The following is a 13,002-nucleotide window of genomic DNA, read 5'->3' on the forward strand; positions in this document are numbered from 1 at the left end:
AGTTGGTGGAGAGCAGTGTGTAATTGGGATGGTTACAATGGCAAGGGAACTCAGTACAGACAACAAGCAGTTGTGAGGTGCTGAAAATAGTTGCAGGGAGAGCTGTAGGGATTTTGCAGAGGAATGGGAATCGTGGCAGAATATGATTGTTAGGGAGGCAAGTTTGTCTGAAGTCTGTGGTGGTCAGCTATGGCCAGTGGCGTAGCGTGGGGGGTGCAGGGGGGGCCGGCCGCACCGGGCGCAACATCTGGGGGTTAGGGAAATCCACGGGTTAGGGGGCGCAAATCCATGGGTTAGGGGGCGCAAATTACTTGCCTTGCCCCGGGTGCTGATAACCCACGCTACGCCACTGGCTATGGCGATTTGGTCTGTTTGGTGAATGTTTGGGGGTCAGGTTGCTTGTAAGGGGGCAGGTGGCCTGCCTTGGTTAGATATGGGGCTAAGTGCAATTTCTGGTGGATGCTGGCTGTCATAGGAAGTTGGAAACAGACTGGGTTAAATAGGAATGATCTGCACTGCAGTGAGCAGGGGGAGTGGAAGGTAGGATTCTGGTATAAGAGGACTAAGATCCTGATCAAAATAGCTATATGGATGCTTGATTTGCTGTGAGTACTGTGAGATTGGAAGGCTGCTGCTGTTTTAGGGTAGGGTCATGTGGGATCACACAGACCGGGCCACAAAAAGCTGTGCGGTGGATGCTAGCAGGGGTTGTAGCTCCGTTGTAAAGCACCTTCATTGCATGTGCAATGCCTCAGAAGTTTGCTTACAGGTACCAGTAATTGGCCAGGAGGCCTGCAAAAGACCTTGGACAGCTGCTGTTCATCTGAGTGCATATGTACAGTGCCAAATAGACTAGCAGGATACCAAGGCAGCTCCTTAGGGATATGGGATGCATTAGCAAAGTTTGGTGACTTTGTGGTGGCGGGGGAAAGAGGAACTGAGTGTGGATGACAGCATTAGAGAATAAAGAATCATTGTGGTGTCAGGTGTCCTAAAGTTGACTTTGACTACATTAGGATGTTAGGAGGTTGGTCAGCTGTTTGCATCGCAGTCATATGATTCAAGAGCTCTGGTAGGTCAGGACAGTACCATGCTAAAGCCTGTAAAGAAATAAGAGAGGGTTGTAGATTCCTTTCTTTTGTGGTGCTTTTGCAGCATCTCTGGTGTTGACACCCAGTGGTGGGTATAATCACTTTGAGAACTTGGGAAGTGAGTTATGGAAGGACTATTAATAGCAATTCAGTCTACAGGACACGGATGAGGGTGGGTGGAGTTAACCATTTGTGTTATAAAAGGGGGAATGAGTAAGTCTCAAGAAATTAGGAGCCTGGATGGATCAGACCAAGACCCAATCTAGTCCAGCATTGTGTTTTCACAGAACTGTGCACTGTGTGAAGAAGTACTTTGTGTTGTATGTCCTGAATCTTGATAACTAGCTTGATTGGAAAGCCCTGGGTTCTAGTATTATCAGACAGCATGTTTAATGTGATGCACGGGATTGGGAATAATAATAAAAAAGAATTAAAATAATGCTTTTGGTAGTGTTAGGAGTGGGGTATAGTGCTGTAAGAGTTGAGGACATTACCCTTGAGATCTCGGGGCCTGTTTACTAGAACTCTGTAAAGAGCTGCATATATATGTTTGTGTGTTTAAAATGGAACTTGGATGCGACCGAATATATTGGAGAGTGTGTGTGTGTGTTTGAACTGTGTAAAACAAAAAGCCTGAACTCCTCAGTGCATCAAGATAGCTTGTTACGTTTGGGGGAGGGAAGAAGGATGCTTTTCTCTGCCCCTCTCTGTTGTTTTGAGGGTGGACTTGGCCAGGAAGCTGAGTTTATGTTAAAGGCCATTCTAGTTTCCACTCTGTTTATATTGCATGCAAGTTTATGCATTGTGCACTGGGGATTTTCTCTCCATTCCATGGGTTAAGGCAGCTATGCTTGATGAAATTATTTTTCGTGCTGTTTGGATAAAATTCAAACATGTTCAGCTTTTTGGTTTTTTAAAAAAGAATACTGGATTCTCCGATTCTTTAAAAGTACTAAGTCTTGGCTAACTGGGCATAAAAGCTTGCCTCGTTGTGTTTTTCTAGGATTGGGGCATTCTTGTTGCTGAGGGAATATTTTTAGTGTTGGGATTGCCAGAAGAGGGGGAGGTGAGATTTCTGTTGCCTAGCGGATAAGATGAGGAAGATTGCTTTTGCTTGAGGGAAGGTCTGTTTCCCTGTTTTTGTTCTTTTTTTTTCTTTCAGAAGAGTTGTGTTTTTTCTCTATATAATGATCTGGCTCAACATGATGCTAAAAGCAAAAAGGGTTAAAAGGTTTGAGCCTGTGTCTTTTAAAAAATGTGAATTTCTGTGGTGATGCCTGTAACGAGTCAGTCCAACCCCTGTCATGCTGCTAAGCGGCAGCTTGAAAAAAACATGACCTCAAGATGATGTATTGTTACGACAGAAAGGTATATTTGACTGCTATATTCAGAAAACATTAAGGATGTTGGACTCTCGACTGAGATAATTGCATTTAAAGGTTGATGTTACATGGAGTCAACCAATGTGAACTTTAGTTGCAACAATTGCACTGTTCTACAAATCTAATTAATAATAGTAATAATGATAATATGTCTCTGAATACTAGTTGCTGCAAATTGCAGCTGGGAGATAAGTTAATCCCACATCCAGCTTGCAGGCTTCCCAGAGGCATCTTGTCAGCTATCCTGAGAATAAGATGCAGAACTAGATGGACCATTGGCCAGGTTCAGAAGACTCATCCTGTGTTCTGGTGTTGTTCTTAAACATCCTGAGTTTGGGAGTGCTTTACCTCTTTCCCCTCAGTATTTGCACTCTTGCTCCAAGCACTGCAGAGCTGAATCTCTTGCTGCAAGTGGGTCCGTGCTTGGACGTTTAGAGAGAAGTGAACATATTGCTCGCAGTAGCAGGAAGCAGTGAGAGGCTGTGGGTATGAAAGTTTAAATCCGATACAGTATTTAGAACAGAAAGAAATAAGGACTCACGTAATTCACATTATCTGCATTTTAAGAATAATTTTGAGAAACGTTTCAGCAATCTTTTTTGCACCTTGGAATTCTGAGCGCCCTCTCCCTCCTTGTTTGTTTTTCGCCAACTTCATATGTGACCTGACTGCAAGGTGACATCTCAGTAGCTCAAGGCTTGAGACTCTGAGTTCTCTTGATTGTTTGACTGTTTAGCAATCTGAAAACTTTGCTTGCAATACCATCCAAAGGCAAAGTTTTTTGCATTGTGCCAGCTTGAGATATTCAAAATAGGATATGCAAATGACTTTACTTTGGCAAATGGTATGAACTTAAAAACTCGCCAATGTTAGTTGCTACAGTTGTCAAATTACAAAATGAGAATATTTTGGATTAGGGATCCATAAATCTTAGGTTGGCTCACTAGTTGGCTATTATTTGCCTTTGCTTCTAACTTGTTCTCAAGCTCCATAGTACATCCTGGGAGAAAAGATTTGGAAAAAAAAGAGGGGTGTTTTCTGTAATACTGGATTTGGGTAAAAGTGTGAGAAACATGTGCCTTTCTGCCTTCTTCAGAGCTCACTGCAATAGAGAAGTGGCTCCTACTCTTCCTTAGTGGTGGTGAGGTGCTTTCCGTGTTAACATTTGGTCTGCTTGCTTCAAATCATCACGACATGAGACCTGCTCCTCAAGTTTACTGCAGTTCAGAGAAAATTCAGAGGAGGGGTATGTTTGCTACATGGTGCCTTCCAGGAGTGTAGACCATATAAACAGATTGGTAGAAGGCATGCTGCCTATTCTACAGAGTTTGGAACTGCAGTGTTTAGAAGTAAGCGAAAACATGTCGCTTTTCATGGAGCTTGAAATATGAAATAATATGTTCCAGAATATAGCATATTGAGAACCAACTTTACAAGAATAAAACAGATTTTAAATTACACCTTTCGCTATGTGTCTTTTTATTTTTTAAGGTGAAAATCACTCAAGAGCTAAAACTTATCCAGGCTGAACAGATGACAAAAATTCAAGCCAAACATCAGGCAGAATGTGACTTACTTGAAGATATGAGGTAAGGCTACAACAAACACTCCCAGATTCCTTTCAGAGCTCCTTTTTGGAAGAACATTTGGGTTACAAAACTCCGGGAACTGACGATGGAATTTCCTCTTGGATTTCCTGCTTTTAGACTCTTAAAGCATTGACACAGCTGGAAATTATAACTGGAACTAACACAATGCATACTTGCTCAGTTTGAAAGAGGGGTGGTTATAAATATGTGTCATGAACAATCCAGGTCCTAGCTTTACCTTACAAATGTTTGGGTGTGGTAATTCACCTAAATTGCATTTAACTAACTTTTCTGAATTCAGCCTTTATGCAACTGTCCTTTATGTTGATCAGTACAAAATTCGTTTATAACCTGATCTTAAAGAGGAATTTCTTGTTCTTAGTGTTCATGCATTTTATTGTCAAAGCAACTATGGGGAGTAATATGTATCTGAGAAGCATCTGGAGAAATAATCAATGGCTCCATTTAGAGACCATTGATTTCTAGGATGGACATGTTGAGGAATATTTAAATGTCAATAAACCTGTAGCTGCCCTTTCCCTCTCAGTACTGTGTTTCACTAACTGCAAATTCAAAAAGATTACCTAGGCTTACATATCAGCACATAGAAAAGGTGGAAGAGACAGATTAGAAAGTGTCGGCTTGATAAAGTCCTATAATCTGACAGTACTTCTGTATCACTGAAATTCTTCTAAAAAGCTCCGTAGTCTATGAAGATCATTATCTTAACTAGTTACACTTGCTTTTTATGGGAAAGTTTGCAGCATATGGTATGTAAAAATAGCGAGTATGCATTCTTGGTGAAATAAAACTTTAGTTAACCACGGTCAGGTTGATTTGAGTAGGTTGTTTATAGGGATTACACTTTATGACTGTGGCACTTGGTTTCAAGTCCAGGAACACTTCTCTCAATACTTTCTATAACATGACACTGTAAAGTTGTGATATAGAATCATAGAATCATAGAGTTGGAAGAGACCACAAGGGCCATCGAGTCCAACCCCCTGCCAAGCAGGAAACACCATCAGAGCACACCTGACATATGGTTGTCAAGCCTCTGCTTAAAGACCTCCAAAGAAGGAGACTCCACCACACTCCTTGGCAGCAAATTCCACTGTCGAACAGCTCTTACTAGAATATGTAATCATTGGGCCATCTAGTCCAGCCCCTGCAGTGCAGGAATCTTTTGTCCAAGGTGGGGCTTGAGCCCACAACCTGGGATTAAGAGTCTCATACTCTGCCAACTGAGCCATCCCAAGCAAATATGTCTGTGGTAATATAATATGTGGTAAGTGATTGTTTGCAGTCTTCAGTCTTTATCAAACAAAAGACCTGAGCAGGGCAGTCTATAGTTTCATGAGGGATGTAGTTGCAGCCACCCTACCACCTGCAAACAAATTCTCTCCTGGGGGGGGGGTCCTCCACGTTTTACATGGAATCGCTGTGTAGAATTTCTAATACGATAAATTGGGGTAACTTGCATTCGAAATTTCAGATATGCCCCTAAAACCTGGGTATTTGTAAATTCAGGCTTACATTCTGAATAGTTCTTTTCTATGTTAGTTTCTGAAGCATTGCAGTGCAAGATAAGGAGGAAGATAACAGGTGCAACTATGTAGAGAACATCTGTAATAGAGAATTCTTTACCAGTGCTGAGCTGCAAAGTATTTCAGTTTTAGTTTATGAAAAGGATCTGCAGCTGGCCTGCCGTTGTTGTGGTTGGAGTTTGATCTCTTCACGATAGCAATCAAAGGTTCAAGGTTCTTCGGAAATAACAAGACCGTACAGCATAGGATCTGGCCCTTTTCCAGTTTTGCTTGCTTCAAGCGGCTTTGGCAGGTTGAAGAAATCCATCCATCCAGCATATGAGTGTTGGGGAACCTCTGACCTGCTGGTTGCAGCAGCAGCTAATATTCTTCCAATACTTGTCAACCATTCTTGCCCTCTTCATGTGTTATAACTAAAACACATCTCTTCCCCAAGACTGAGGGACAATCACAGTCAGTCAAACTTGCACAGTCTACAAATCCAGTTGTGAAACTTCTGTAGGGAAACACGTATCCTGCCTAATAACTGCTAGATCTTACAACAATTCATGCCTTAAAATAAAACAGTTAGACACTAACCAAATGGTTCATCTGCTTTAGACTGTAGCTACTTTTTTTAAAACAACAACAACAGCAGCAGCAACAACAACAACAGAGACCTGGGCAACAGCAAACCTTGTCTTTCTGGTGGGTAGAATCAGATGCCCCCTGGAATCCAGATGGGGTGATTTAGTTATATTTTGAATTTCTCTTAAGATTCACTAAACTTTAGAGTGTACTGTTAATTAAGTGCCAGCACACTCTCCTCTTTTTTTCTCGTCTAACTTGTTAAATATGAGCTGAAAAATCTGTTGTCTGCCGACAGCCAATTTTAAGATTCTGTTCTGTTACTGTTGAAAGATATTTGTAAATGCCTGAAACATAAGTGATCTGATTTTTCCAACTGTGCTTCAGTTGTCGTGTGTTCCCATTCTGGCTGTAATAATGTCCATTCCTGATCATAAAGTTTTTGGACTGCTTTTAAAAATTATTTTGTAATTTTGGTGTCAAATATGCACTGCTAATTATTGCAGAATAATTGGCACTTCTACACTTAAATGTAACTAGCAATTCAGAGTCAGCACTGATTATTCAAAGCAAGTAGAATTAAGGGGTTCTCTTAGCAGAACAGAGGTACATGGACAAAAGCACATATCTGATTTAACATACAAAGGACTGTTCCCTTCTGCACGTGGTAGCTTTGTTTCTACAGTAAGTCTATTGCTCTTGCTATTATTGGGTAAATAATTAGGGGTCATATTATACACAGATGGTGAATGCACAAGGGTTCAGGTTCATTCTGGGGCTCTGGTCATTGCGGCCTGGGTTTGTGTTTGGGCTCTGGCGTGGGCAGCCTGGGGTCCGTTTCAGGCTCTGGCATAGGCGGCCTGGGTTCAGGCTCTGGCTCTGCCCCAATTTCTTAATTTGGGGTTCAAGAAAATAGGGATTGTTGGTATTATTCATGGGGGCATCTTATACATGGAAAAATACGGTACGTAAAAATTTAAATTCAAATAACTCCTAATGAATGGATTTCTGCACCTATTGAGCAATGGAGGGTGATAATTTATGTTCTTCAGCAACTGAGATAGCAATAGAGGTGACAGAATGTTGCAGCGTGGATAGTATCTTTTCTGGGTTCCTGCCATTCCATCCCCCCTCCACCCAGTTTTATGACAAACACCCCCCCCCCAGTTATTCAACAGGCTTTGGCTGTTGAGCTGGAGTGGGGGCTTTTGAAAATTTTGAGGTTCCATTTGTGTGGGGGGGGGGTGCCAGTTTTTACTACAGTGGTGCCTCGCAAGACGAAATTAATTCGTTCTGCGAGTTTTTTCGTCTAGCGAATTTTTCGTCTTGTGAAGCACGGCTATTAGCGGCTTAGCGGCAAAACATTTTCGTCTTGCGAAGCAAGCCCATAGGGAAATTCGTCTTGCGAAGCACCTCAAAAAACAGAAAACTCTTTCGTCTAGCGAGTTTTTCGTCGTGCGAGGCATTCGTCTTGCGGGGCACCACTGTACATAAGAAGTGGCGCTTGGGAGAATTGGGAGCTCTGTTATCATAGATGATGTGCAACTGAACTTGATAAATGAGCTGTGTTCTTAAAACTGCTATACAAGTTACTAATTCGTGCTTTAGCAAATGTGATTAGTAAGACTGAGAACATTCTACAAATGTGCACACTTTTTTTTTTTTTTTTTACTCCTGCAATTTGTTTGGGGAAATGGAGGTCCCTCCAGAGGTTACAGATCTTTTTCTGAACTAGCTTCTTTTGCAGTTGCCTTCTATAATGTAAATACACAAGGAAAATGTTTTGTTTTAAACATGAATCTTAATTTACTGTGCACTGTAGTTTGCAGGAATTGTTAGTAACTAGCCACATGGCATATTGTTGTGGAATAGATGACTTCTTTTGACTCTCTTACTGTGCTGTCCCAGATTTGACTTGGTGTTCAGAACTGTGTTTGTAAAAGAGTGATGTTTATTTTTAACCACCTTGCTTGTACAAAAAGTGAAAGTAATCTGATGCTGGAACTTGAAGTGATACAAGCATGGAGGTGTGGATTTGGCATGGTGGCTCATCTTCACAGAGGGACAGAAGGTTGCTTGTCTCAGGAGTATGTGTCATGGCTTGTTTATAGATCAGCCAACACTCTATTATGCACCAAAGCTCTTATTTAATAATGTGCTCCAAAATGAATTCAGTTCTTTTTAGTATTTCTCAGCAGCCACTATGCAGTAAACCACACCCAAATTAAAAACACAAAAAGCCCACAGATTAAAATATTAAGTCCCCAGCAGCTTCAGATCACAGTTAAAATGTATAAATTAGAATGGGTTACCCATGCCATCCACCGGAAGAAAACGTCTGCTAAAACTGCCATGTCTTCAACAGCCGGTGAAAGAGCCAGGCAGACCTTTCTCAAAATGCATCCTAAAAAGTGGGGGCTGTTTGGGAGAAGACCTGGCCTGAGTGTAACTGCTTGAAAGAAAGGCTGGAAAATGAGGCCTTCCAGGTTTAAATAAGGAGATGCCTTCAACAGGTGGTATTCCTTTAGGACAGTGTTTCCCAACCTTGGGCCTCCAGCTGTTTTTGAACTACAATTCCCATCATCCCTGACCACTGGTCTTGCTAGCTAGGGATGATGGGAGTTGTAGTCCAAAAACAGCTGGAGGCCCAAGGTTGGGAAACACCGCTTTAGGATACACAGGCCCCGGAGCTTAGTCCTAGCATTTGCTCTCGAATTAAGGATAAATAGATTAATAGAGTATTAAAGGAAAAATAAGGTTAGAATGTGTTAAGATAATTATAGGATTGAAAACAGAGGAAGATGGAAGGGAATTGCTGAAAAAATTAACAGAAGTGGAATACAAAAAGGGAGGTGTGAGGAGGTCGCGGAAATAAGTGAATGAAAGATAAGATATTGAAATTATTTGATGTGTTTTAAATTGTGTTTGTTTTGTTTTGTTAGTTTAATGTGTTGGTGTTATGTAGTGTTTTTGTATTGTATTGTATTGTTTTTCTTTTTTGTCGTGTTTAAATTGCTGGAAAAAGCAATAAATATTTTTTTTTTTTTAAAGTCCTAGCATTTGCTCTCTTTGCAGGGCTTGGACCTTTAATAATTCACTACAGTCGCATCTTAAGCACTTTTAACTTGGGTGATTTCAACCATATGTGGTTGAAGGCTGGTGACTGAAAATCCCACAAGTTAAATGCAAGCAAGGCAGAGAGCTTAAAAGCTTTTTTTGTGCTGGTAAAACCTGATGCAGAAAGAGCTTTTTAGCTCTCTGCCTCGCTTTGAGGGACAGGGAGGGCAAGGCCTCGGCGTGCTGCCTGCAGCTGCCCCAGGATGCTCACTGGGGAGTTCCCACCCCCCAGGGTTTAGATATACATTATATAATTTTAATTGTACTGTATGCTGCTTTTCCACGGTTCAAACCATGCTCAAGGCCGCTTACAACATGAAGAAACACATAATTACAACATAAACTATCCAAAAACACACAACCAAATTGAACAATTTCCACATAAATCATAATATCTAAAAAACAAACAAACATCAGTAACAGCAACAAACTCCCCTAAGCAATACCTGAGTCCAAGAGTCTGTTTATTGGCCTGTGTTTTGTCGCTGGAGTCAGTCTGGGTCCTGCCCTCCTAGGCCTTCGCAAGACGAAATTAATCCGTTCCGTGAGGCTCTTTGTATAGCGGTTTTTTCGTCTTGCGAAGCAATCCCATTGACATCTTAGCAGATTAGCGCTATAAGCGGTTTAGCGGCTTTTAGCGGATCAGCTTATAAGCGGCTTATCAGCAAATCAGCTGATAAGCGGCTTAAGGAAAAGTGGGGGGGAAAGGGGAAAAAACCCGCAGGAACTCGCAAGACATTTCGTCTTGCGAAGCAAGCCCATAGGGAAATTCATTTTGCGAAGCGCCTCCAAAACGGAAAACCCTTTCGTCTAGCGGGTTTTCCGTCTTGCGAGGCGTTCGTCTTGCAGGGCACCACTGTATATGCATTTTTGCATATAAGTGCAACCCTTGGAACCAAACACCTGCATAAGATACTGTACAGTATTCTGTCCTTGAACACTGAGATAAAACTAGTTGTGTTGGCTACAGCCACACAACTAAGAACTTGCCCAGCATTCTGTTTCCAGCAGAGGCAAGCCAGAGGCTTCTGTAAGTTCATCAGATTGTATGAAACTGATAACTGTCTCCAGCATCTGGCAATCATAAATTAAGCATGTTACCATCAGAACATTAGGGTTCTTTTCAGCTATCCTGGCCAGAGCTATTGATAAAAAGACACATCTTCCATTGATTTCTCTATTTCTTTTCCAAACAAACTGGCTGACTTAATGCCAACCACTGAAATCCACCCACCACTTCCTGAAGCTCTCCTGGCTTTACCATGTCTTCAGAGGAAGGGAGTTGGTAAACACGAAATAGCCACATGAAAGATAGAACACACCCACTGCAAATAAGATTCACTTCTGTACTGATTCTTCATGAGGCATTGCCTGAACAGAGGTGTTATTATTGAAGCTTTCTTACTGATAATGTGTTGTTGTTTTTACCACTGACTTACTGCCTATCTTTTTCACTCTATGAATTGAGCTAATGGGGGTTTTTTGGGTTGCATGTATGTGTTTTGCCAGTGCTGGAATTGAATAATAGTAAAATTGAAAGGAACCAAGGCACAATTTGGCCATCCAGTTCAACTTATGTAACTTGTGACCCATCACACCAAAGGGAAGGTAGGGCCACACGGTGGGTCAGTAAACATTTTGTTCTTGCTGCCCATCTGGAACTAAAATGCCAGGGGGATTGCCAGGCATCTGACACATAGCCCAATATATGGCTGGCTTGCAGCTTGGTAGGTCACAAATTGTGTAAGACCCACCTACCGTATCCTCTGCCCAAATGCAGGGCCATCCATCCACCAGCCGAATAAAGCTCAGCTCCCTTACCATCTTTCCACTAATTTTGTTGGCATCCATCTGTCTCCAGAGAGAATGGAGTGTACTTTGGGGGGTGAAGTCAAACCACTGCATTAGTAGTACTGAAGTGACCTCCCCAAGGCACAAGCCTGGGCATTGTGTCTGGAGGTCCTGCGAGGCCCAGACAACAAAATCTCCCTCCCAGCCTCGCTGTGTGGTCCAAAGCAGAACAATACATTTGGTACCAGCTTAGCTGCAGGAGTTGCTGGAACGAGGCATGCAGAAACCACCTTCTTGACCATTGGACCCACTATCGGTCTTGTCTACGCAATCCACCAGAGCCTGTCTTTGAATGCAGGGATAGTCCTTAACTCACTGAGAGTTTAAGATTCATTGGCTACACTCACCTGGTCTAGCCCGCCAGTCAAAGCTATAATTTACTATGTACTAAGGTAAAAGGTAATGGACCCCTGGACAGTTAAGTCCAGTCATAGGTGACTATGGGGTGCAGCGCTCATCTTGCTTCAAGTCAAGGGAGCCAGCGTTTGTCTGCAGATAGCTTTCTGGCTCATGTGGCCAGCATGACTAAACCACTGCCAATCATTCTCAAAAGACATAAAAGCTTGGTGAGTTATCCTTCCATCTTTTATGTCACTGCAAAAAAAAAAAAAAAAAGTGTAGATAAAGAATACTTGGTTATGTGGTTTCTATCCAACAAATATCTCAGTAGGAGGAAGGAATAGATTAAAGTAGCGTACCTAAATTTGGGAAGAGCCTAGTCCTACAGAAGTCTGAAATTATGGGGTGAAATCAGAAGATGCTACATACTGTTAACTCAGGTATCGTAAGATACAGTGGTGCCCCGCAAGACGAACGCCTCGCAAGACGGAAAACCCGCTAGACGAAAGGGTTTTCCGTTTTGGAGGCGCTTCGCAAAACGAATTTCCCTATGGGCTTGCTTCGCAAGACGAAAATGTCTTGCGAGTTTCCGCGGGGTTTTTTCACTTTTTTCACTGTTTTCCTAAGCCGCTAAGCCGCTTAACAGCTGATCGCTAAAAGCCGCTAGACCGCTAATAGCGCTAATCCACTAAGCTGTCAATGGGCTTGCTTCACAAGACGAAAAAACCGCTAGACGAAGAGAATCGCGGAACGGATTATTTTCGTCTTGCGAGGCACCACTGTAGTTATTCTAAGGCACCAAATCATGTTTTGATTATTGGGTATATGTCTTAAATGGAATAACTGAGTATAGCCTGTCATTGATGATGTACCTAACAAAACATAAAAGCATCAAAGCAGAAACATTATTTCATTACATTGTTGTAACAATGTGTTAGTTAACAAGTCACACAGATTCCAAGCACTAATTAGAGAAATATGTTCAAGAAATAGACTTCAAAATCAAGATGCCTATTTGACATAGACTGTGGCATTGTAGAGACTCAGCATGGGAATAAAAATTGAATTCAATTTTCTCTTAATGTATAGAAATTGAAGAACAGGGTGAGAAAGGGGTACTTGGAGAAAAACTCCGACAAATAAAATGTACCATATTTTTCGCTCTATAACACGCACCCGACCATAACACGCACGTAGTTTTTAGAGAAGGAAAACAAGAAAAAAATATTCTAAATGAAACAGTGGATGTATGATTTTTGTGGTTCATGCTGTGGCCACAGACATGTGATCTGACAGTGAGTTTGGAGTAGCCCAATGCAAAAATCCTGAGGATCCTTTGTAACCACGTTTTAAGTGGGGAGGGAAGGAAAAGCACTCAAGGGACAAGGAGCATGCGTGGGGTAGGTGGAGAAGGATGCTGCTAATAATGAAGAAGAGGAGTATAAGGGGAGAAGGCTCCTCTCCTCTCCCGCTTTGCTCCTTTAAAGCAAGCAGGCTCTGCTTTTCTCCCTCCTCCCCG

At 42.0% G+C, this 13,002-nt stretch overlaps 1 protein-coding gene across 6 annotated transcripts in view; it reads left to right on the forward strand.

Annotated features, from left to right (window-relative positions):
• FCHSD2 (FCH and double SH3 domains 2) overlaps nt 1–13,002 on the forward strand; it is a 150,563-nt gene that overhangs the window by 1,665 nt on the left and 135,896 nt on the right. For 2 of the 6 annotated variants that reach the window (XM_081860316.1, XM_081860317.1), the window contains exon 2: nt 3,965–4,062. In XM_081860316.1, coding sequence (XP_081716442.1) covers nt 3,965–4,062 — 98 coding nt within the window. Of the gene's footprint in view, nt 1–3,663; nt 3,823–3,964; nt 4,063–13,002 lie in introns of those variants that run through there. The other 4 variants (XM_081860315.1, XM_081860314.1, XM_081860313.1 and 1 more) reach the window with 4 other exon arrangements.

This window comes from Podarcis erhardii (assembly GCF_964252035.2).
Source record: "Podarcis erhardii genome assembly, chromosome: 4".
Taxonomy (NCBI): Eukaryota; Metazoa; Chordata; class Lepidosauria; order Squamata; family Lacertidae; genus Podarcis; species Podarcis erhardii.